Source organism: Carcharhinus amblyrhynchos, chromosome 13 (genome assembly GCF_965287045.1).
Source record: "Carcharhinus amblyrhynchos chromosome 13, sCarAmb.v2.hapA, whole genome shotgun sequence".
In the NCBI taxonomy this organism is placed as follows: domain Eukaryota; kingdom Metazoa; phylum Chordata; class Chondrichthyes; order Carcharhiniformes; family Carcharhinidae; genus Carcharhinus; species Carcharhinus amblyrhynchos.
In genome coordinates, this window is record NC_137336.1 from 65,178,245 (window position 1) to 65,204,676 (window position 26,432).

The window sequence follows — 26,432 nt, forward strand, 5'->3', positions numbered from 1 at the left end:
CTGCCATATTGTGCCTTTGTTATTTTTAAAACAAACACTGGGCAAAAGAAGTGAAGCCTGCCTTTACTTGGCAGTAATACAGCAGTAACAGCTATTAATGTGTCAGCCTATACATGCACCCAGAGTGTATACAGACATTCTCAATAATACTCCACTGAAGTGAAACCTTCAATTCTGGCTTTACCTGTGCTTAGTGCATATGATAAAACAACACAGCAAATACATGGGATCCATCTCTACTTGCTGCAACAAATAGGTCATCCTGCTCTTCAATCTTATAATAATGACACAATCTGAAAGTGCTGTTTCATCTTTCAAAAGGTTATGTTCCTTTTTCTCGCAATCCATCCATTTTTGTTCTCTTATCCTCCCTGAAAGTGCTGACCAATGTTGAAGCACAGTTTCCTAGGAGGTGCTTTACTCTACCTTGCCCGAGTGCCTGCTTCTTGTGTGCAGTTGCTGAAAGGCAATTTGACATGGAAGCCATCACTGCTATCAGCCAGGCCAGACCCTCAGCCAGTATTATTCAAGTTCGCCCCCCCTCCAGTATAAATCACTTGCTTGGCCATCAGAAGCAAGGATCCTGGTTGATCTGCACTCCTGCGCACATCTCAGGGACACAGAGGCCAACTGCAGTGTTGCAATTCTGGCCAAAGCCATGCTAAGCTGACACAGACTGAGGATTGAGTGGCTCAGTCCCACACTTGCAGTACTTTAATTATTTGAACCATCTGCAAAGAAGGTTCCAATTGTATATGATGCTTCCTCTAACAAGGTCCAGCACAAAACTGAAAAAAGCTCATCTGGAAATTCTAAATTCTTCACTTCTTGCCTGTCTGATTTCCAGCCACTCACAACCGCAAGGTAGTAGGTTTCATATATACTGTATGAATGGATATACATATATATCTATATATGAATGTAATCAGTTGCCTGATGCAGTACATTTGTTAAACCACAGAACGGGAGAATCACTAAGATGCAAGCAGAGAGGATTTCCTCATTATGATGAGTCAACAAGAGGGACAAAAAACACCCGTAAATTTCCCAGCCTTTCACAAGTGAATCACACAATTGCAGAACCCGAAACAGGACAAGCGAGACCAGCCGTTCATTCATGTCCGAGATAAAACACACCCGCACGTACACATACGACCACAAGCCAATGTACCAGCACCACTTGCGGACAGGGCAGGTGTCACACAATAATCAAGAGCAAACAATTGTTCGTACCTGTCAATTATTACCGGGTCCGATGGTGTCTCATTCCTGTTGCCACAACTTTTCTTGTCACAGCAGCGACTGCAGGAAGGGGAGAAGAGGGAGAGTCAGAAATCAGAACAATTGCTGCATATGGCTTAAATTACTGATGCCTTCTCTCCCGGTGCTAAACAAGCAGGGTAGGTACAATTTAACAACCACATAATGGTTAAGTAACTACTGCCAAGCCTTTTGCAGTACAAGTCAAGGGTAGGAATTAGTAGGAGACCATACTTGTATATAAGCAAATTACTACTTTCCACTTCCCCTAGACAGCTGGTAGTAATTAGGGAGGCAAAAGGTGCCTTTGTAAAAGATGAGCAGTGAAGCAGGACTCACCTGAGGCAGGTAAGCAGTCCCCTCCCAGAACAATAGATGGACAAACCTCCTCAGCACTAGGGTGTCAGCCTCATTGGTTCTCATCTTACAACCATCACAGATGGTAAATATACTTCAGTGAAACAGTCACTGGCTGAAATCAGGCCTTCGCACATCAGAATGGCAAAGGCTGGAAGTAATCGTGCACCGAATTTAAGCAAGATGTGGGGGAGGGTGGAATCTAAAGAGTTAAAACCTTTTAAAACAGAACCAAGATCACTTATGTCCTATTGCTCTTGTACAAATTTGCAACTTCCCCATATGAGTAAACACACTCTCCACTGTCTTCATGTAAAGTTTATTGTGATCGTCTGCTTTCATGAACAGAATATATACCAATTCTTTTTTAATATTTCATCTATTACGGTCCACTTTTCCAATGGCTCTCAAAAGATGTTTTATTTTAGGGTGACTATGGTCAGCACCAGCTAGGCCAGCATTTATTGCCTATTCCAAATTGTCATTAAGAGGGTGGTAGTTACCCATCTTCTAGAATAGCTACAGTCCATGTGGTGTAGGGTCACCCAAGGGGCAAATGGAGAGTATGCCATCACACTCCTGATTTGTGCCTTGTAGATGTGGACAAGTTTTGGGAAGTCTGGAGGTGAGTTACTCTCCACAGAATTCCTATCCTCTGATCTGCTCTTGTAAAACACAGTTTTGTGTGACTGGCTCAGTTCACCTCCCGGTCAATGTTTATCTTCAGGATGTTGATGCTGATGGTGGTAATGCCATGGAATGCCACGAGGAGGCAGTTAGGCTCTCTCATGTTGGAGTCATTGACCAGCACTTGTGTGACACAAATGTAACTTGCCACTTACCAGCCTATGCCTGAGTGTTGTCCAGGATTTGTTGATTAAAGGCACAACTGCTTCAGTATCTGAGGAATTGCAATGATTAGCATGTATTTCCACTTCTGACTTTGCGATGAAGAGAAAGTCATTGGTGATGCATCTGAAGATGTTAGGGCCCAGGACACTAAGCTGAGGAACTCCTACAGTGATGTCCTGGGACTGAGATGACTGTAATTGTTGGAACCCAATTATCTTCCTTTGTGCTAAGCATATTAATAATGTGGCAGTGGACGCAAGAGCATTTTACTTCTCCCACCTAATGACATTCAGCATAAAAAGGAGACAGTTTCCCTTGACATCAGGAACTAAAGCACTGATCAAAGGCAGTGAGAAAGGTTCCACTCCTTCCAACAGACCTCATGAATAGCAGTGCTCTCTAGGAAATCAAAGATGGGCGGGGGGGATGAGGGTGGGTTAGAGTGGGAGGGCATTCCCAAAAATCAGAGTTCTCTGTTCTCCAGATAGTTAGCATATGTATGAAAGCCCCCTGCTTTAGCATTGCTAAAGGATTGCCACATACATGCTTTGCATTTAATTATTTTCTAATGCAATAGATCATGAGTTAGGAGACTGAGTGTGGAGAGTGAGATACTCAGCATAGGCTGATACAATTGTAGACAGGTGCGTCTGTAAATTTTCTGAACATTTTTCTTCCTTCTCCCAGGATTTGTGCCATTGCAAGTGATACGGCCACAAGTGAATCATTGTATTTCTCACTCATTTTCCTTCATCTGTTCTTAGATTTCTCTCCTTCCTTTCTTCCTGATGTCACCGCCACTTTCTCAAGGGCAGTTAGGAATGGGCAATAAATGCTGGCCTAGTCAGTGACACTCACATCCCGAGAAGCAATTTTAAAAAAACCATTAGTTCCCTTTTGGATTGGATTATCACATTTGTGTAAATTATGAAATTGTGAAAGTTAGTGGGAACATTGCCATTTTTGTTCCTGCTACAAGTCCAGTTAACAGTTTCTGATATTTACACTGTATTGGGAAAAACATTTTCTTGGCAAGAAGTGTTTCTATGTTTTGGAAGCTTTACCCAAAATGGAAGCTCTTCCATCCTTTTCACTATCTCCTTGCACCATTTCTTAATTCATTTCCAAGATCTCAAACATCATGGAACTCCTTGTACTCCTATCTTTTCTTTCTCTCACGACCATTGAGTTCTTAAAGTCAAATATTGGCATCACAACTTCATTCCTTTCTGTGCATTCTCGTCTCTTTGAACCTTGGGGGGTAGCCAACTGAAGACCTTGACCCTTTTCATTCAATGTACTATATTTCATTTCAGGCAGAAGACCATTTAGTAATGTTTTTTCAAACATTTGGGAAGTCTGTGAGACTTTCACTTCACAAGATACAAGCATCAGCAGCAGAGAGCTATGACAGCACATATATAAAGTTTACATCTTGGCGTGATGAATATTTATCAGTGTTAGTCGTGATGGCTCCCACTAACCTGATGTGATTAGTCAGATAGTGTTCACACGACACTGGAAGTGATACTTTATTAAAATATAATGTCATGGCCTAGTAAGTGCAGGCAGCCAGTACCTGGTGCCCAGTTTGAAACCCAGTTTCTGCTAAGTTAGCTGACTCAACATTTCAGGAGTTGCAACTTTCCTCAGTCTCTAGTCCAGTGACGGGCAACCTAGGCTAGTAAGTGGGCCTCCTTCATCTTAAGACAGCCTCTCAGCATAGGGTAAATTTGCTAACTGTGCTTGCATATCTAGATTTGCAGGCTGTGCTGACTGAAGACGTGTTTCAACTAGATGCAGAGAGAGTGTGCACAGCTCCCATAGTCAATTTGTGTGTAATCTGCATGCACTTCACTTCATGTTCCCTTACTTTATGTGCGTATCACGTTAGTCATGCCGTTGGAAAAATAAACTATGCGGATTGAAACCAGTGAAGTATTGCAATCCTGCGTGTGGGCAACAGTCAAAAAAAATCTCAAGGGCCACACTCAAGATCCAAATTGGCTGCATAGGCTACCCAAACTGACCATGGTTTCATGACTTTTAAGTCCAGATATTTATCGAATTCGAATTTCTGCTACGTTGGGCTTCAAACCCAGGTCCCCAGAGCTTTACCCTGGATCTCTGGATTACTAGCCCAGTAAGAAGTCTCACAGCAGCAGGTTATGATTACTAGCCCAGTGACAGACAATACCACTACACCAACACCTCAGCTTGTGCTGCCAATCACTATCTGGGGGCCTAAGGATAAGATCAAGTCCATTTGCCACATCTTGTCTGTACAAGGCATAAAACATGCTGCCGCTCACAGAGCAGATGCCGAAATGAAGGATGGCCACTTGAAGATTGTATCAGAGAAACTGCACTCTAACAGCTTTTGAAAATAAAGTCTTGCACCTTAACTTAGTTTCATTTGGTTAAGAAGAAGTATCAGTGCCCTATAGTGTGGCTTTTAACCAGGTTTCTGGCCCAAGTTACACACAATTACATTTTACATTATATACAATGTGACTGCTGTAGTTATTGCTACAGCATTATGTATAGAATGAGTGGGAAGTGAACTTTCAGGTCATATTAGTAAATAGCTATATTTTTGGCTTCTCTGACAATGCCATGCACAAAACCTCTGGTGCACCACACCCCTCTATGCTACTGGTACTAATTGAGAATTACATACAAGTGTCAGTCCATCTATTGGTGCAATTCAGTGTGCAAGGTATTTAACCCTTTGTGGTTAACCCTTTATAGGAAAGTGTTAATTGGTAAAATACAGTCACTTCCCATTTCTTTCACCCCAACGTGCCTTCAGGTGCCCCATCCCTAAGCTTTGCAGTTCCCTTCAAAACCCACTCTGCACTATTATCTTCCCTCTTGTAAGGCAAACCTAACAATCTACCTCTTTAACAAAGCTTTTAGTTAGCTGCCCTAATACCTTCCTATGTGGCGTATTGTCAAAGTGTATTTGATAACTTTTCTGTGCAGTGCCCTGGAAAGTTTTAGGACGTTAAAGGTGCTATATAAATGCAAGTGGTTGTTGCCAGCTACCATCTGTCCAGCTCCCGCTACCCGCCCCCCTCCACCCCCGCAACCTGTCCCAATATCTCATGTTGGGATCTGATTCTAGGGGCACCAATACCTCAGCCGAAAGGCCCTAATTCATTAGGGAGCCGAGTCAATTGTCAGCACGCTACCTGGGCATGAATGGAGAGTCTTCACAATCCGTACATACATTGTCCTCGCCCAGTAGATGAAGCAAGACGGGAGGAGGTTCGATGGAACATCAACATTTTAGGCTGAAAATGGCCGTCTCTGTGTGCAGTGTTCCCCGCCACATCCACATCTATGCACCAAGGGTGAATGGATAAGGATCAGCAGCAGGGACCAGAACTGATTTATTCTCCTCCATAGCCCAGGGGGCCACACTGAGGAGAGTTGGAGCACTTCAACAGCAACCCCAGCTGAGATCAACTAATCCAACTCAGGCTGCTTTCGAATATGGGACATCTGTGATTTTTTTTGTGTGCGCGTCTTGTTTCTATTTTTAAATAAAAGATGGTATCCTGCGCCCGGGTCCCGCTGCTAGACTGCTTTGCAGAAATTTACAAGAGTTTTATCTGGCTTATAAATCTAACAATCGTTTTACTCTGATTGTCTTTAAAGCTAATATCGCTGGACCCGTTTAAAAAACAGCGGAAGAATAAGAAGCCAGATCAACGTGAGCAAGAGACCTGAAATAAGAAATCCTCTCAATTTGGGGGGGGGGGGGGCGATAAAAACGAGTTCTCGGTACAACTGTGCGGAGAATTAAAAATCATTGTGCATGCACTCTGATCATTGAATGTGTACTGGCCCAGGTTGAAGTGGTTCTGCTAACGTTACTGGTCATTCCCCAAAATGATTCATTACAAATAATATTCACCCTTAATATATTAGTGCCGTGAACTCACATTATTTTAAAAGGGAGTAAAAAGTTAAGAAAACAGACCTTGACTGAAACTGTGGATTTTTTTTGTTACCCAAAAAGACAAGCTGGTTTCACACCATCTGGGTAATGGGAGCGCATAGCAATTAGCTGAGCTGATTAATGGCAAACAGGCTCTCATTTTATGCTTCTAACGGAGGGCACATTTGTACCCGGTGCAAATTCAGCATATCCGAAGTTGCAACTAAAAATAATGCAGAGTTAAGAAAAACGGGTTTTGCAGTGTGGTGGGCAAGGAGAGGGTAAAGCGGGCGGGCGGGGGATGTCTGCAGCCCCTGCTCAAAATGGTGTGGGGGATTTGCAATTCAGAGCAGTATTAGTGACACAATGGGTGACAGCTCCCATATCAGGCGGGTCACGTCAAGTAATAAACAAACAGCGCCCCAATAAAACCCTGCTTCAATAGCCAACAATGAAACCTGTAATCTCCCTCATCAGCTGGCTGACCTTTCACAACGTGCCTTTTTTTCAAACCCCAACCCCCTCCCCCCGCTGTCTTTCGCCCTCCACACACTGAAATATATTATCCGCGTGGTTCTTCTATTTCCTATAATCTGGACCATACGGTGGTGGGAATTTTAGGTAGCTACCCCAAAGCTGACCTGACCCCTCACCTACGGAGCACTGCAAATCCACAACACACAAACATATAAACAAGGGGGACAATTGTCAAATATGAGCTCAGCTATTCATTGTGTGGAAGATAAATTATCGTTTCGGGGCAAGGTTCCCACAAAGTAAAGGGATGAGAGTACAAGCGGTAGAAATGTTAGCGCGCTTGGCCAATGGCTCAACAAATTAAGTGCAGCAGCAACCCCCCCCCCCCGCCCCCACTCAGACCAGGAAGGGTCCACGTTACCTAGTCAGCTTATTGTGTTCAGTCTTATTACCACTGCATTAAAGGTATTATGTCAGAAATCTTGTCCTGGTCACTCACTAGCAACCTCTACTGGAGACTGCATAGGTGAGTAGACAATGTGAGGAGATCGGATCAGGTTCCGCAGTAATGATTCGCCACCCCTGCTACCCACCCCCCCCCCGCCCCACTCCCCCCAATCAAATATCCTCTCGACACTCACAACGCCTAGCCTGAAGAATGCCCACTTGAGAGAAATGCCAGAGGACTGTCTGTTAACATATATAGAATCACACTTCAGCCAGGAGTCAAAAGCTTCGGATCAACAGGAGAAAATTATCAATAAGTGTCAGCACTGCGTGGTGTTCCCTGGATTTGTAAAAACAAGGTTTCTGTTCCAGCGGAGCACCTTAACAAAAAAAACATTTTCGGCATTGCTGCATCATTTGTCACTTAACAACGAACTGCACAAAAGAATCCGACTGGCGCAACGTCCCACAAGAATTCAGTTTCTGAAAATGTAGACTCTGTTCTCACAGAGTTTATGTTTCAAAATCGAGGACATAACATCCACAGAGGATAGACAGATAGCCCCTGTTGCAGAGGCAGACAGACTCTGGCACAAGTATCTCCAAAACAGCACACTGGCTGGCACGATCAGCCCTTGCACAACCATGCTCACAAATGAAAGCTACAGTTCATATAAGATCTATCTATCGTACAATGTTTAGTGCAAAACAAATAAATTTATCGAGTTTATTTTTTTAAAATAAAGTCACCCTGAAGTTTGACGTTTTGGGCCACGAAATAAAGAAGCTTAAATCTAGCCAAAGTTCAGTCCAGATTAAGAAGGATGCTTCGTGATGAACAAAAAAAAGTCACAGCGAGAGTACACCGTTTACCATTCTGCCCTGAACATGCAGCAAATTATCTTATCACCTATTCCCTGAGATCAGCCTTTACACAAAAGCAGTGCAACGCCTCGAATAATTTCGGTCCCACTTTAAGAAATATTAAGCACAAAGTTGTCATTTTAAGATAAAACTACCCTTGTCTTTAACTCGATATTTAGTTCTTAGGATATATTATTATTAATTCCAACTATTTCCTGTAAATATTCCTTCCAGTAATATTGAGCGAACCCTCTTGAGCTGGGAAGGATGTTCCAGTTGTCACAAAAGCTTTGAGAAGCGGTAGGGGTGCCTATATGTTGAACAATTGCAAATCTAAATACTAGCAGCAGCAACACATGTTCATTATGTTCCCCACTTTACTCCCTTTCTCTCCTGTAAACTGTTACCAAAATTTGATTCCATTGACACCAAATCTCCTTAGGAAAATCTATACGTGAGCTATTAGACCAACTAGGCATTTGTGCTGCTAAATCTGCTCAATGTCTCACAGTGGCAGATTCACACTTCCACTTTATTGTGAATTTATAGATGCCAATGCGCATACAACCTCAGTTAGAGACCATTTGGCCAATTATATCTATGCTTTGGCCCCATAGGGCTAAATCCATTCCTTTTCCAAGTATATATCCAGTACCCTTTTGAGAGTTATGACTGATTCTGCTTCCACCATCCTTTCAGACCAGGCATTCCAGCAGCTAATGAGCATCAGGTAAGCTCCAGAGTTGTTGGGACCATCATAGTTGAGTTCAATCTGTCCTCAGTCATTGTACACATGCACACACACTTCCAAGACACCCAGCATCCAGGCACTCAATAAACGCCACCTACACACAAACACATCCACATAGGCTGTCAATACACACACACACACACACACGCGCGCGCGCGCGCGTCATACTCATCCATTTGTACATGTGATTCCATCGGGGGTCAATGGGCACTGAGATCTAAATATTTTGTGGCCCGCTTAGTCCAAAGATATTGAGGCTGACAGAAGCACACTCAGCTTTTACCCTACCTTGGACTAACTAATTTAGCATGCACAAGGAGGGTTGTTTGATATCATGGCTCAGCACCATGACTGGCATAGCATTCATTCAACACTTTATGGACTTATTTCCCATTTATTTATTTTATATCTAGTATTCAATTAAAATAAGAGATTTCATTCAAAAAAGATAGCCATAATGTACTAAATGCTTTGAAACCCAGAAACTATAGTTGTAATATGATATTCCACTGCCTGCTATTCTAACTGAGGCATTGACCTATTTATTTTTAAATGGGTTAACTCCGATGTTAAAATACTGGGCAGAGAATGTTGTGTGAAATCTCTCCACAGCATTATTCATCCCCAACGCTGTGATGGTGTCCTCCACCATGTGTTTCAGTCTGTGCTCTTTGCCCCCCACCTCCCCCCCCATATCCAAGTCCCAAATTTCCTTCCCACCTCACTGTTGGTGCAAAAGCCTCTATCGTAACAGTTCTGCTTTCTGAAGTTTCTCCACCCCAGCCCACCCATTCCACTATTCCACTTCCTGTATTTTAAACCGCCTTCAAATCTATATCTTGTTAAATGCTTCTCGCTCCCCAAACTATTACTGTCACCCATTTCAACTCTAAAATGAACCATTAGGTGTTTTTCATATCCAAACCGATCCTTCAGTGCAGTGCTGAGGAAATGCTAGTTTTTGGGTAGACTATTGAATCAAGTCTACCATTTATCTGTTCAACTGGGTGCAAACAATCCCATTGCACTGCTTGAGGAGCAATGACTTTCACAGTGTCCAGGCTAACAATATACCTGCAAACAACACTACCATATTCATACTAACTGGAGATTCATCTCACTAATGTTTGTATGGCTTTACTTTGCTTGATTCCCCATCTGTCTAAGTAACAAGTTGTTTCACTTTAGAAGTAATTTGTTCATCATAAAGAACTGTCCTGAGAATATGAAAACATTATATAAAGTTCTTTCCTTCTCTACAAATATACGTTTATTGCAGCTGGTCTCACAATTAGCATTTTTTCCATGATTATAGGTAATTTCAAGTGTTTAACTTAGTTAATGGAACAATTTACCCATTTATCAGGTTAGCACTAATGTCGCACAATATAAAGAACAACTAATTGATTCACCCCAAAACGGTATAAAGAACAATTAGGTGGCATTAGATTGTTGACTATTAACAAACATTGGGGAAGAAGAGAACTTTTCAAATTGACAGACAATAGTTTAATTTCTGGAGCCAGAACTAGACACCAAAACAAGTAGCAAAAGCATTGCTTTATAGGTTTGGATGCTTGATTGGATAATTACATCTGATGCTAGTCACTGAATATTCCTCAATATTACGAACAATTGTCACTAAGCTCCTACTTTTAAAAGCTACAGAATTGATTTTTAAGAAACATTTATTAATAACTGCTCCTGAAATCAGGACTGCCTGACATTCAATTTGGCCTTTTCTTTTCATTTTCCTCAACTTTCCTCGATTTCCTATATGAATATAGACACAGTGGAACTCAGACAAGTGAACATGGAGGACCGTTGCAGTAATGGGTCTTTTCGACCTCACTAAAAGCAGCTTAAAGGTATACAGAGCACCCCAGTGAAATGGTTCCCAGAAGCAGCAAACGTGCTGTCGCCCCATTTATGCACTTGTTAATCTAAGGCCTGAGTCTATAATGCAGCAATATGCAACTAAAATGCTACAAGTTAAGAGACATTCCCTGTTTGGTTACCAGGAAGCAGTATTATGGGTCCATTCGAGTATTTATTATTCATAAGGACCCATTAGTGACTTTAACAAATGGGTCAGTAAGGTTACTCTGTGCCTGTCAAATATAATGATTTAAATTACAATTTTACTACTTGTGTTATGGAAGCAGGTAACTATAAAACAATTGTTAGGCATAAAGTCCACTTGCACGTACACACTATAGCACTTAAAACTAGTGTCCAAATGAAATGAATTCACCGGATGTTAAGAGGCTTGTGATTTTTACTCCTCCTCTCCTGAAGTTGCAGGACTGTGAGGTTCAACTTGACAATTGCTGGCAAGCCTTCCACTACCTGGCACTGACTATATAGCTGCAATCAAGGCTGAATCAGTCTTCACCCGATACCCATGTTCATACACAATCCCAGCGAAGAGGATTGGTTACTTAGCTGCTATCGGGAGTGGGGAGCCTTGTCCGGTCTAACTTGATGCCAGTTAATTACAGCAGCATCTAATGCTGCCCAGGAGTATGTGTGTGGTAGCGGTGGCGGGGGTGGTGGCAGCGGCGGCGTGGGGGGAGAGGGAGAGGCGGGGGCGGGGGGGGCGCGGTCCGCTAACTCCGTCTGGACCAGCCATTTGAAATGAAGATCTTCCCGAAGGTTACACAGTGTGCTACCTCCAGCCACTGCGATAAAGGGGTGGGTGGGTCCTTCCCAAATTAAATGAAGTTACATTAGCTGCCGCACTTCCAAAGCCACTGTGGGAATGACTTCAATACATTTTCACGCAGCACTATCAAAGTGCACCGAGTTTTCTCTTCCTTTGAATGACACAGTTTGGAACTTGGATCAAGGACAATTTCTAGGACAAGCTCCTTGCTGTGTTGTGACTATATCAAGATCATTTTTAGTTAGTGCCGCCAGCTGTTTTCAGCCTCTCTACCCAAACCTTGCCATTACAGACTCTTAATAGCTCTTCCTACGAAATGAACAGGGGTGGGTGGAAGGGGAGGGAGAGGGAGGTCATGTTACTGAGATTCTGAGTTGCTTTCTGGAACCATATTCCCTCAAAACAGACTGCTGCGGTTTTCCGACACTTACGTCTGTGTTGGAACCACATATGGGAATTTTTTTGACGGCATTGTCCACTTCCTGTGACTGCTAAAATAATTACAGCTGTGCAGTTGCTGTTAGGCAGCCGAAAGCTTGGGACGAATGATGCTTTGGAAGCGTTCTGAAATAAATCACTTGCTCTTTGCTGCAAAGTTTGTCTTAACGGGGCTTGGAGACCGCAAGCTTTAATGCAGTCCAGCTGGGAGCTTGGGAAACATTTATTATAATGGGAGGGTTTTTTTAAATCCCTGAATTTGTTATAATGAGATAAATGTCATTAGACAGTTGGAATAATTTGTCAAATCTCGCAAATCTTCCAAGGCGAACAGTGAAATCAAGACCAGAAGGTCCCAACTGCAACCCCTGGTCTGTTCCCAGTTAGCTGGGGCGGCAGGGGAAATTGGCCTCAGTGCCCCTAAGGTTAAGGAGGGAAAATAGCAGCCAGGTTTCCTGGTCCTGATCAATGTTTAGTGGTTCCTGTTCGAAAGTGTAAGTGCAAGGACATTAGAGGAGTTTAAAATCACACCCAGCTCAGCTCCTGGGTGCAATATATTTATTTAAATATCCCCCCCCCCCACCCTCACACATGCTTTGAGACACAGGAAATTTCGGGAATCCAGGAATCTACATCACGGGCAGAAGGGAAGAGAGTAAGTAAGGTGGGAGACGATAGAGATAAAGACTGGCGATACTTGTTCTGTCCAAATTTCTTGCCATATCCAAACAGCAACATTCGTGACAATGATCTTCCATGAAGTGGGACAATGAAATTGCATGCTTCTGTACAATACAATACATATCAATGTCACAAACCACGGTGAAATTAACGCATAGCAATTTCGAAAAAATAAGATCACAAATGGTTTTGAAGCTGATTTCAAATGCTGCAACCCTACTTCTGGAAATCTTTGCTATAAGAAACGACTTTGGCTTATCTCAAGGTTTGTCCAGAGTTGGTAACATTTCAAGCTTAACGAACACAGTAGAAAAACATTCGGCTGAGATTATAGTTAAGTTTATATGTGGGGGGAGGGGGGTGGTGGTAGAAACAATGCTCAAAGCTATATTGCTATTTAAACAAGCAGGCGTGGTTTAACTGACTGGCCAAAATGAAATGAATCATTAATGCATTAAGAAAATCCATCTGAAGGGGTTAGGACTGCTCTCAACTTTCTTACCTGCACATGATTTCATGCGTGAGAAGGACTCGACACATTTCTGGATTCTTGTCCTGCCCTTCATACACGATAGCCTGTGACAGAAAGAAAATATTTGAACGCTAAAGGGCTGATTCACCTCCCCGCTCATTTTCCCTGCAGATTATTTGTTGCCGTCTTGGTAATTCAATGTCAGAACGTGAACATCATCTGCTAAACTTGGCATTTATCTCTCTGCACTAATTGCCCAACCAGTTTGAGTGTCTTGATAGTCTGCTTCAGAGAGCAGTTAAGAATCAGTCAGGTTGCTGAGGGCCTGGAGTCCCATGTCAGCCAGGCTGAATAAGGACAGCATGTTTTCGTCTCTAAAAGATATTCGTGGTGGTGGTGGTGGTGGTGGTGGTTGGGGGGGGGGGGGGGGGCGAAGTAATTCAACAGGTTGTTTTTTTCTTTAGGCAACTAAATTCAAGTCCTGAGTCTGCCTTGGCAGGAGTTGAACTCAGGTTGTCTGATTATCCAGCTCCTCTGTTCAATAACACAACTCTTTTATATATAATGTGGAACTTAAATATCACCAAGACGTTCAAGTCATTGATGTCGAGGTACAACTATTTCCAAATCAAATCGTTGACATCTGAGCAAATATTACAGTATTTTACACTGGTACAAATCTGTTCAGGTGTAATAGCATTGCTAGAAAAAATGCAATTTATAAGAATATCATATCCAAATGTCCATCCCCATTAACAGAATAAAATGAATCACTTTGTTAGTCTGTATTTTACCTTTCACTGCTCTCGTTCCCCGGGGATATTTTTACGTGTTAAAGGTCTGTATTAACGTTTGTTGACTCAGTGTTTACTAATAATCTCAGTTCATACCTACAGATCTGCCTTCTGAATTTCACTCAGAATCATTAAAGTATGCTGGGAATTTTAAAAATGAAATCATCAGGAGACATTTAACTCTGGAACTTCCTTAGGTCTCAACATGTTCTCCTCACACACGCACACTACATCAATATCAACCGTCCAAGTATTTTATTTCTTAAAAGTTTGAATAACTGATTTTTTTTTGCACATACATCTAGATTTCCAAGCTGGCAGGAGACGATGTGTTTTGTTAGTTCAAACTGAGAAACACTTGCCAACATTTTCTTGGTGAAATGGAGGGGAATTGAGCCCAGTTCGGGCCCTGAGGACGATGCTGCACAGTATACATTTACTTCTGTGTCAGCTTTTTCCGCTCACATCGGCGTACTTCGGATGTGGCGGTTTTACAGGGCCAGGGGGTACTTTGTTAACAAAAGTAGGCGCTAGCTAGTTTGTAAAAGTTGGCACCAATGCTGTAGTCTCTTTGGTTGCAGCTATGGTTATCGATTGGTCCAAAGGCGCGACCAATATTATATTCGAGATGGACATTTACTCATCTGTCTTGGATGCCAATCAGGACATGCTCCCCCCCCCCCCCCCACCCTTCCCCCGCTGAGCACTGCACAAAGAGGGTGCAACAACTCCATATTGGAAAAAAAACATCCTCACTGCCACGTCAAATAGGGTTGTTGCACCATGAACAAGTGTTGCAAAAGGGTGAACGGTGGCACACAATAGGGCACAGAGCTGCATTGCCGAAAGCAGGGGGAGAGGGCAGTTACAAAGGTAGCAAAAGAGAGAGAATTGTCTGATTTCAGAGGGAACACAGTGTAAATACCTTCCACACAAATTGTTATTTCATGTTAACTATTATAGTTATAAAATTATGAATTTAGACACAATAGGCGAACTGACTGTAACTCTGGATAATTACTGTACAATTCCTAGTCTATACACTCACAATTATCCTGTGACGCACTCTGTGCAACCTCGTGTATTTTCGATATTACTTACACCACTATAAATAATGGACCAAAATGGAAATCCAATATAGAATGCTCATTACACGGTTGGCTAATTACATGTTAATTTCCACATTTGCAAAAAAAAGTCCCTCCACAAGGTATGTCTCACTATTCCCTGCCCAGATAAAGGATACAGCGTGTGGTGTGTTTAATGTTGCTTTTTTTTTCTGAATGCAATTTAACGTGATGTAAAAATGCACAATCGGGAAGGGATGGGTGGTGGTGGGGGGGGAGGGGGAGCTGAGAGTATCTCTGGGATATCTAGTGATCGCAGTGGGCTGGGGATTGGAGGTGTGGGAGTGGGGGGTGGGTGGGGGGTGGGGGGAGAGGTGTTAGGCAGACTGTGGCCCCGAGACAAAGCTGAGCTGAGAAGGAATGGGGGCAGCAGATTTGGCGAGATATTCGCCGACAGATGGTGAGCTCCGTTCAGTATGCCACCCCAACTGCTCGCGTGTGTTTATTGTTGTTTCCGCTAGCTCTGTTTTCTGTGTGAAAGCTTAACCTCGTTCCCTGGTAAAGACACACAAGAGAAACCAACAACAGAGGCGAGAGAGAAAAATCAGGAAAATAGAGAACTAATCAGCATTCCTCGTGTTTTTTTATATAAAATGAATACGTTGTAAAAGCAATATATTAATAAATGATTTAACAAAAAATGTATTAAATCTAGCAGTGGGAATAAGGAGCCCTTGAAAGCAATGTGTTTGATCGGAGTGCTATCTGGGATTTTTTAAACTTCATTCATTTTTAATGCATGCGGATAATTATTCTTCTATTACACATACCGTCAGAGCATGCGATCAGACACTTAGAATAATATTCCTTCTGACTAGATTTATGTAGGTTGTGAGGTATAAACCCCTGCGATGTTTCAGAATTGATGTTGTCTCTGGGTGTGTGCGTGTGTGTGTGTTGGAAACCGGGCTAAAATTAAAAAAATAAACATTATATATGGCCACATCAGAAGTTTGATGGATTCAGATAATCAGTCTCAAGAGGTCAAACACAGCCGCGGGACACAACATTGTCTTCAACCCTTCTTGGAAATAAAACGGACTCACAGAAATCACAGTGATTTAATGGGAAACATTCTCCGTTCCTTTCATTCTGGACAAATCCCAATCTGCCACATCAAGGGGTGTCCTCCAAACAATATAAATATATATTCCCAACCTCAGGGCACCCTGTGTGTATGTGTGCGCGTGTGTGTGTGTGTGTGTGTGGGTAGGGTGTTTGGTTTTAAAGGCTGCGTGTAGTCCAGACGGAAAATAATTGTTAGAACAACAGGCCACTATGAGACCGGCGTGACCACATCATTAAAAAAAGTTAACTCGAGTTAATTTGGCATTCCCGCAATGTTATATTGTATCCGAAAGTATATATTGTACAGATAACCGCACGCCAAGGAGTAGCTGTTGGACATTGTGATTAATGGCCTATTGATTATGTTAACAAAGGTCTGATGTATATTTTTGAAGTTGTTAAAATGCGGGTTTGTTTGAATGTGGATCAATATTTTAGAGCTGAAATTGGGAAAATCTCTCTCCCTCTGATTCCAGATACGTCTCTCTGTCTCTCTCTGACCTGGTCTGGCAGCCCTCAATAGCAGGAAATCGCATTCAGAAAGAATATCAAAAGAGCTGCGGAGATATTTTCAAAACAAGAGGTGCCTGTTGATGCAATGGTTTGTCTTGAGCAGGAAGCGGGGTACATTAAAAATCAAACGTGGCAGAGAAGGGAGGACGAAGATTGCATACTCACACACATACACACTCTCTCACACTCTCTCTCACACACACATAATGTTTATGCATTCCAAAATGAATCCTATTCTTGGTGGAAAATGATGTCCGTTTGCAGCCGCTTTGAAATTGACTAAAGGCTCCAGGAGATTGAAGAAGGGGGTAAAACACTAAAATGGGCATGTGGAAATATACTGTATTCCGGCGCGGGAGGTGAGTGTTTGGTGTTGGGGGGGGCGGGGTGTGAGGGGTGGAGGGATGTGGGGTGGGTCATAATGACAGCCATGAGTCTTAAACCATGAGAACACACAAAAGTTTAATTATTTACTGCCAATAAGTATATAAACACGGAAATTGAATTTAAATTAAAGGGATCTGCGTTGCCTAAATAACGGACAAAATGTTGCTTGTTGATTGACGTGAATATAAAGTTGAGTGAATATATATTTAGAGTCGTTTCTCGCCTAGAGCTGCACGGAGTGGTGATTTATAACAAACTGGAGTATTTAGTCCTGCAGGAGAGTTGTTTACGATGACCAGAGAGCCAGCTAACCTGGCAAAACTCAAAACAGTCACGTAAATAAATATCAGCAGCGCCTTCTGTTAAAATGAATAACTTGCACAGTTATGTTGACAGAATCGGCCGCTTCACGCTTTAAAACACATTGCACATTAATAAGGAAAAAAAGTGGGATGATTAAAAGTGGAATTAGGGGGATCGATCTGTAAAAATAGGAAAATAAAACCCTTCTGCCACCCACACACTGAAATATTGACACGTTTAAATTACAGCAACTCCCGCCACAGACCCATTGGAAATTGTGGGGGTGCCTTCTTGCGCGCTCTATCGATTTCTCTCTCAATTTTAATTCATTGGAGATCCCCCCGTCCCCAGTTAACCATTCACCACATCCCCTTTCACCCCAGTCTACCTAGTGGGGTTAGAAAACTTTTTCTCATGCTGTGTTTGTTTTGCGTTAGACACATGGGACATTTTGCAATATTTAACTTCCCCAGAACCTCTGTCTAACTTCCTCAAAACGCACCAGGTTCTGTTTGTTGTCACTGAGCAGTTTCCTTGACTTTGACCGTTTGAGAGCAATTCGATTAGAAAGGGGAGGTGTGGGGGTGGGGGGAGGGGATGGGGGGGGAAGACCGAGGAAGTTTATGCAACGGTATCTTCACGACCTGTAGCTTAATCTCGACCCTGCGGGCACCATTATAACGGGTGTCAATCCTTTTTTGCATGCTTCCTAGAATTTTAAACAAAAAGAAAATCCTCGCAGTCACAGGAATAAAGATCACCTTACCTGTTTGGTCATTGAGTCGATCAGCCGAACATAGAGATCTTGCTCTGTCCTTATCCCTGAATGTGACAACATATTGAATGAAGAAATGTCAGATTCACTCAAAAGGCCTCGTCGCTGCTATTTTAGAAATATGGGAAGCAGCAATTTATATTCTCACCCAGCCCTCTACTCCTTCCCGCATTCAGATTGAGAACACAGTCTGTATGAAGAACGCAAAACAATGTATTGGGTTTGGATAGCGGGCTCGGCGGGCGATGGATATAGAGGGATAAGTGCTATATAATGTTGGAATGTTGGATCATCAATGCACACTTTTACTGATGCAGAAACTGGGTTTAGGGGACAACGCAAATGGAACCATTCCGACTCCGGCTTCTGCAGAAATGCTCGGATCAAAATCTCGCCCAGCGACAGATGTGCGGGACAGCACTGGAGACAGTGTCGGATGGGCGCCAGTGAAATGTGACACAGTTTGGCCGGGACAACGTGTGAGCTGTTTAAAAACAGCGTAGAGTTCCCAAATAAATTACACTTTCCACACACGCGGGTGATGCAGTGAGAAGAAATCCCAGGGAAATAATCCCAGTAGCCAGGGTAGGACCTCCCGTTGCCCACCGCCCCAAACGCACTCCCCAAACGGTGCCGGAGAGCTAGCCCCAAGAGTTTGCAGCAATTGTCAAAGGCGATAACAGGCCACTTACCATTACTGTAGAGCAGCTGTAATCTGTAATGAATCCCGTTATTGGTCTTTTCACCACCTATTTCCTGAAATAATTTTTTAACAAAAAGGATGGGCATGTTAACAAAAAAGCTTGACAACTAAAGTGAAAGAGCAATTAAGATCCTTTTTTTTAAGATGTCGGGTTTCAGACATGCGAGGTTCCGGTCTCCAGATCAGTGAGGCCACTCGCTCAGAACTTGGGAGATTTTACTCTATTTCAAATCTGAAATTTTTGGCAAAAATGTTTACAATGTCTCTCCCCTCCCCCATGTTAATCTATATCGCTTGTTAAAGTTAAGCACCGCTTATTTTGCATGTCTGTGTATAAAGCTACATATAGAAACCTTCTTTCAATATCAGAAAATATTCCCAAACATTAAAAGTTGTCTGTTTTGTACAAATCAGTGTTGCTCTGATATGCAGCCGGTCAGACGCAGTGTAGGCAGCTCCTTGCGGCGCTCCGCCAGACAACACTTCCCTGCAATAAACTTGCTCGCTCCCCCCTTGCCCTTTCAAACTTTCCCATCTGAGAACAAAATGCCAAACTTACTTTCTCTTTCTCCACGAATCCTACGAAGGCCGTCCGCTCGATCTCCACGGGCTGACCCTGGCGGTCATACAGAGCCAGCACGAAGTGGAAGAAGTTGGATTTGCGCAGGTTGGAGGGCGGCTGTTTCTCGAAATGAGCCCGGGCCAAGCCTACTCCACTGCGGGCAGACAAGAGCAAGATGAGTCGGGGAAGTGTGGCGGGGGGGGGGGGGGGGGGAACAGAAAAGGGCCAGCAAATGGCAAACGCGCGCCCCAATTTTTAAAAAAAATAACAGCCTCTTCCAAGACCATGTATAAAACTTGCATTTATTTTTGAAAGTTGGAAACTTCCCAGTGACAACTGGATAGATGAAAGATCCGAATTAACGGGAGGCTTTGAAACATTCCCTGATTGAGTTGTATTGCGGTGTCAACTGTGAGGAGATGTTTTTTTTTAGCGACCCGGGAAACTTCTGGGATGTTTGGAGTAAAGTCTGGGAGTCTCTCACTGTAAAATGTATTATTCTAAGTTTGGCGGTTTAAAATAAAGTTAGCGCCACATTGTAGACTTTAAAGCAGGCGGTATAACGGGGAACGGAGGAAAATGAAATCAAACAAATCATCATCTATATTGAGTATGTCAAATTGTGTCATTTCACCCTCATCTGCAGCAAAATTTTTAAAAGAGCCCAGACGGGAAATGATTAGAAGGGGAAAACATGAAACGGAATGTTTAAAATATGTTGAAATTTAAATATATATAATATATATATAGCCTTTGGTTAGAGTTCCAAACCGACTTTCGCCACCGTGTATTGTTAACATATCCACACAGAACGCCTGCATGTGTGAAGAAAAATTCAGATACATTCATTTCCTACCTCTGAGCGGCCGTATTTGCATCCATGATCCCGGCTCCCTGCATCCAGGACCGGACAGCGTTGATCCCGCTTCCCAGCGGCTCTTCTTTCATGCTGCCCGCGCTGCGCTGTATATTCTCCTGAATCCCAAACATGGAAACAAGCTTTTTTCCCCCTCTGTCTCTCTCTCTCTCTCAGTGTGTGTCTCTGCCTCTGTCTCTCTCTCCTCCTCCTCCTCCTGTCTGCCGTCAAAAAATAAAAGCCACCAGAAACCGGTTGAAGATGTTGAAACGCAGTTTTCGCTGAAGTCAAGTATCCTCCAGGAGAAATGCCAATTGCCAGCGATTATCTTAAACTGCGGGTCCGCCTGTCACACACACACACACACACACACCGGGGAATCACTCAATTCGTGGGAGGGGAGGGAGGGAAGGGGAGGGGGGAAGAGAGAGAGAGAGAGAATAAAACTAAAGGGGAGAGAAGGAGGAGAATGGTGATCCCTGTAAGTGAATTATTTCCCCAAAAACGTGGGGGGGGGGGGTGGTCAGAAGGGAGGGGAGGAGGTCTGCGGGGGAGCAGGTGAGGTCTGAGACGCACACAAGATCAAGTCGAGCTACCGGGCTTCACAACACCAAGTGTCATCGTCCAATTAGAAACACTAAGTTTATTTCCCCCTCAGTCTGTGTGTGTGTGTGTGTGTGTGTGTGTTCACAAACAGCCCTGTCTACCAGTCCCAGCAAATGTATGAGCAACGCTGGCTGGCGAGATTTGCTCTTCTGAATGATGTCGGGGATTTTTTTTGGGAAGGGGTTGGGGGATGGAGGGGGGAAGGTGTGGGTGGGAGGGATGCTAGGTCTCTGATCTCCTGGGGTGGGAAGGCGAGGGTTGGTTTGGTGGGGTATGTGTGTGTGTGTGTGTGTGTGTGTCTGAGTGGGGGTGGGGGGGGTCAGTGACGGGAGCCGATTGCCCTGTGAGAATTCACCTCCCTCCCTCTGTCTGTCTGTCTGTCTGCAGCTAGACTCTCGGAGCTACCCCACCAACCCCTACTTCATCCCGGGGGGGAGAGGGGGGGTGGGGAGGGGGGTAACAAAACCATTCTCCCTCCCCCCTCCCACACAAATGGGTCGCAGCTAGAGACGGGGCGGGGGTGGAATAGGTTGAACGATGGCTACCAAATATGGTAAAGCCCGCCTCCCCCTTAAGCCAATGGCTGCGCGGTGTGTGCATGATTGACAAGAAGTCCTGACAATGGAGTAAAACATGTTTTGTTCTTGTTTTTATATCTGACATAACAAAAACGGCAAAGGTACAAATAATTCCCTGCTTTAAAAATACTGTCTACCCCACTGGAGTTTTTAAATGGAAAAAAATCATGATGAAATATTGACATTTTTTCTTGCTGAGAAACATATTCTATAGCTGTCCCCTGCCTGGATAATTTCTAGAGAACAATTCCCACGAGGTTACTTGGGTCCGTTTGACTGTAAGACATCACAGAATGCGAGACCTCCCTCTCCAAACAGTTCCGCAACTTAATCTGGGAATTACATCTCCAGATCTGCAAAGTGCCTTCAGTTTTAGGAAATTGACTGAGCCTCCATATCATCAACAATCTAACTTTTTACATTCGGAAAGTTCTCGGGGGACCGATAGTCAATATAATTATTTTATATAATGTAGTAAAACCTACCGGATATCAGACAACATTTATTTCAGGGTCTTTAGCAGCTGGGGTGTGTTCGGGAGGGGGAGGAGGTGGGGAGGGGTTCGAGGGGCTGGTGACTCCTATGTCATAGTGGTGACTGTACACGCACAGGGATATGGACAAATGCACACGGAGATATACACACACATCTAGGCACACAGCCTAACTCACATACATACATCTATATATACACACACAGGAACACGGATAAATGCACACGGAGATACATGCGCATGTACACACAAGGACATGGATACATGCACACAGAGATACATATATAGGGACACATATATTCACACACAGATACAAATATATACACATAAGGACACAGACTAATGAACACATACATATATGCATACACAGGGAAAGGAAACTGCACACACAGATACATATATACACACAGGAACACAGACAAATGCACATAGATACACACGTATATCAATACACAGAGATACATATACATGCACACAATTATAAATACACACACACATATAGGGACAGAGACGAATGTGCACAGGGATACAAACACACAGGAACACATATACATGCACATAATTATAAATATATAAATATACACACACAGGGACACAGACGAATGCAAGTAGAGATACAAACACACGCGCGGCACACATACACATTCATACATGCAAGCACACATGTAGTTGCTACAATGTCGAATGATACTCAAACCCGTACCATAAATTTACTGTCGTTTAAGTAGTGGACTTTTTTTAAAACAAGAAATGACACGATGTATATGAATCTTATTATCTTAAGAACGCGGTTTTTAAATCTAAATCATAGCGCTCTTCAGTGTCAGTGAATACAGATCTCACTTGTAAAATATCTCTTTATAACTGGATAATGATTTAAGATTTAATAACATTTCAGGTTCATTGTAAATACAACAGGTAGCAATCTTCAACATGGTGCCACATTCTCCTTTTTGTCAATTCAGAGTTTGATACTAACAGCCCGAAAATCCTGACACCGTTCCTGCTTTCCCACTCATTAGAACTCTTAGCAGTTTCAAACCCAGGTGTCGAGTTTCTGTAGCCCGGCGTTTAACAGCCCCATCCTCGCTGCTTTACAGCCAGAACAGATGTCAAAATAACACCACTTCGGGAAGGATATAAGTTGCGGATGCCCCTCTTTCAGAATGTGTGTGTGTGTGTGTGTGTGCAAAATTCTATCCATCGCTTGCACCCTGATTTCAGGGCGAGTAGATGTTTTATTGTCACAAGTGGAGACTGGCGATGCTCAATGGAGCTGCGGGCAAAACTAGCAGGTCAGAGACCCAACCACCACCACCAACAACCCCCCCGTCCCCGTCCCCGCCCCCAGGAATCCCGATGTATCGAATATTAACACTTCGACCCGGGGGGTTTTGAAGGTGCAGAGAACAGATGCCAACTGCGAAAGCAAAACATCAATTTAACAGTGTATTTACCTTTAAAAGCTAAGCGAATGCAGGGTGAGGGGGGACCGGGTTAGATGGAAAGGTTTGGAGTTGGAGGGAATGGAACACTTACAGCTCACTGCTGGGAGCTGGTATGATCGTCTTATAGCAAGGGAGGTGGGCAGTTTTCCACGCTTTCTGGATTTAAGCAGGGGAGGGAGGCTTGGGGCTGGGGGGGACAACCTTCAGATAGCAGTGATATTCGTCCAGGGCACCAGCGTTGCTGTTCTCGATTAATCGATGGCACGTTGGGATGAGAAAGGTTGAACAAAATAAAGAAAAGCAGCCCGAACACACTTTCAGTCAATATTTCGGCGAGAACCCTGAAATAGCGGAGCAGAATGGTGCTAAATTAAATGAGTGGAAATGCATGGACACTCTGGAGTGAACCTGGCGCCTCTTTAATAAATTGGGTGGACAGGTATTAGTAACTGAATGCACAGAGAGAAAAGTGTGAAAGTGCCCTTTACAACAACGGATAGACAGTGGGGGGAGAAGAGACGGCGTATATACTCCGGGGTGGGTTGTGTTCTTTTTTTGTTTTAGTTTAGTTATTAAAGATTTCTTATTGCAATCGATTGTAAACTGCGAAGTGTTACCGATATTTCCAGTTAGAGCGAAGTGTGGGAGAAATCGTCTCTATTTCAGATACTCTGAATGTTTGAAATATACTAACTAGCTTTTCTCTCCAGCACACGTGAGTGAGTGCAATAAATCGAGTATTTGCCTTTTGTGACTGTCTTTTAAAACTAACAAATTGTCCCAATTACGTCCATTCTTTAAACGACAGTTGGTGTTGAAAAACATTGGAAAAAGTTAATGATTTCAACCTATCGATTAGGCGAAAGCGAGCCTTGCCGGGTATTAAATCCCTCCCAGGTAACAGTTACAGGCGTTTGGATGAATTGTAAACCCTCAGGTAGGTATGGAGAGTGAGGGGTTGGGGGGGGGGAGAGATTGAGGGGGGAGGGGGGCAGGGCAGTTAGGCCAGAATAAAGTTCAGAATCCCACACCCGGTGTTGCAATTGGTGAGGGGAAATTCGCTGGAAGTTCCGCCGGGCTGTGGGGTTCAGTCAGGATGGCATGAACTTATAAAAAAAAATCACCGGGACATGTCACCAATACGCTGATGCGCTGCAGTCTGCACAACGGGCAGGTCGAGCTGTACGGCTGGGCATCTTTACGAAGGAAATATGCCTTTTGGTGGATCGATTAAAGATGAAAAGCTTAGAAATCGTTGCTTAGTTCGGAATGGAGTTAATGATAAATGTCTAAATTCCATTCGATTTGACACCACAAGTCGGGGGGATGGAGGGGGGAGGTAGAAGGTTGGAGATGAATTCCAACTTAACTGGCAAAAAATATTGCCTTACAACCCACCGACAGCCTTTAGTCATAACTACAATATCTATGCTAGTCATTCAGAAAGATTGGGAGGACCGTACATCCCACTTATTCCCAGTGTTTTTTTTGTCCTTATTTCTCTTATTTTCCCCACTTTCAGTTCTTGGTGTCGGACGCGCCGTGTAACCTCACATCGTTACGGAGGGATTAGTTTCTCGAATAGCGCTTGCCTGGCAGTGTGTGAGGGCAGGAGGACAGAGACCTTGGGGCTTGGGGCTGTTCAATTATCTCTTCCCAAAGTCGGATTTCCTTTCAATCTTCGATTTGTTTCAAATTGAAGTGTAGATGGGCGCGGGGTCGTGAGACTTACTGTTATTACGATTGTAGAAAGCACGCGGGAATGCCCTGGGGTTTCTTGCGGTATACAAAATTGCGAATTTGAACTTTTTGTCAAACTGCCTTCATCTTCTATTAAATCTTCTAACTGAGGCAATGTTGCTTAACAATAAGAAACTTGTCCAACCACAGCCTAGTTCTGATGGCAAATCTATTTGCATTGAAAGCATAATATTTTCTACGAGACATGACATTTTTGTTGTTTTTTTTTAAGAATGGCTGGATTAAGATATCGGGAAACGGGAGTGAGAGAGTTTTGATGAGGAATGCATTCAGAGGTGGGATTAAAGATGATTTGGCGGAAACGGGGGAGAAGGAGAAAAGAGCAGAAAAGGAACCGGGAATTAGAGAATTGAAACTCAGACAGAAAGAGCGAAATAAGCCCACCAAAAGGTGGCCTGGAGAGTTAGAAATGGGGGAGAGCAAATTGTGTCAGGTTGGAGAGCATTCAGAACACAAGGGCACCATCTAGCGGCGCAGAGCATGAGGTTTGCTCGCTGACCCAAACGCTGATATAATTCCAAAGTTCATGAGCTACCGTCTTCCTGTTCGCTCAGCAATGGTCGGGAATAAGGTTAAGTTTATAAACGATCGAGTGAAAAATTCACATGAAAAAGGAACGATGTGAAAAGAATGAAATATATAAATGACATCGCTTCGGAGACGGTGTCGATTCCTTCGCACGTTGTGTGAAGTCTTCTTTGGAACAATCGTGAAAAATCCAGCGTTTACAAACTCTTAATGGAATGCATCGTAAATTAATTTCGTGTGTATTGTATGAGCTTTTTTTAAAAAAAAGTTCAACAAAAAAGAAATAGAAATGAGAGAAAGCAGAAGGATTTACTGAAACAGGAGTGTGAGGTAAAGAAAGCAAAAAAAAGGTGTATAATATCGAACAGCCGATGTGGATTTCTAAGAGGAGAATTGTGCTTGAGCAACCTCAGTTATCTTTTTGAAGAGTTACAGAATGTAGACAAGAATAATGCAGAAGATGTGATATATCTGGATTTCCAAAATACTTTCATTTAATGTACCACAAAATAGACAGACTGAATAAGGTGTGGACTCAAGGGGGCAAGGTTAGCCGGAGGACAGCAAGCAGTGAGTTGGCGAGGCGGGGGGGAGGGGTTAAAGAGTAGCTACTCAGAGTAACAGGGGTTAGGATAAGTGGGATCCCATGAGGATCAATGCTGAAACCACTGTTGTCCGCTATTTAAAATAACAATTTTAGACTTTTAAATATATATAACA

General features: G+C 43.2%; 1 protein-coding gene across 3 annotated transcripts in view; it reads right to left on the reverse strand.

Annotated features, from left to right (window-relative positions):
* The window catches only part of ebf1a (EBF transcription factor 1a), a 424,634-nt gene extending 403,903 nt beyond the window's left edge, over positions 1 to 20,731 (reverse strand). For 2 of the 3 annotated variants that reach the window (XM_080201776.1, XM_080201777.1), the window contains exons 1-6: positions 20,299 to 20,731; positions 19,440 to 19,596; positions 18,870 to 18,933; positions 18,169 to 18,224; positions 13,241 to 13,314; positions 1,234 to 1,302 (exon numbers count right to left, since the gene is read on the reverse strand). In XM_080201776.1, the coding sequence (XP_080057902.1) occupies positions 1,234 to 1,302; positions 13,241 to 13,314; positions 18,169 to 18,224; positions 18,870 to 18,933; positions 19,440 to 19,596; positions 20,299 to 20,432 (554 nt within the window). In that variant the 5' untranslated portion in view covers positions 20,433 to 20,731. The remainder of the gene's footprint in view (positions 1 to 1,233; positions 1,303 to 13,240; positions 13,315 to 18,168; positions 18,225 to 18,869; positions 18,934 to 19,439; positions 19,597 to 20,298) is intronic. The other variant, XM_080201775.1, reaches the window with a different exon arrangement.
* Between the last annotated feature and the right edge of the window lie 5,701 nt (positions 20,732 to 26,432).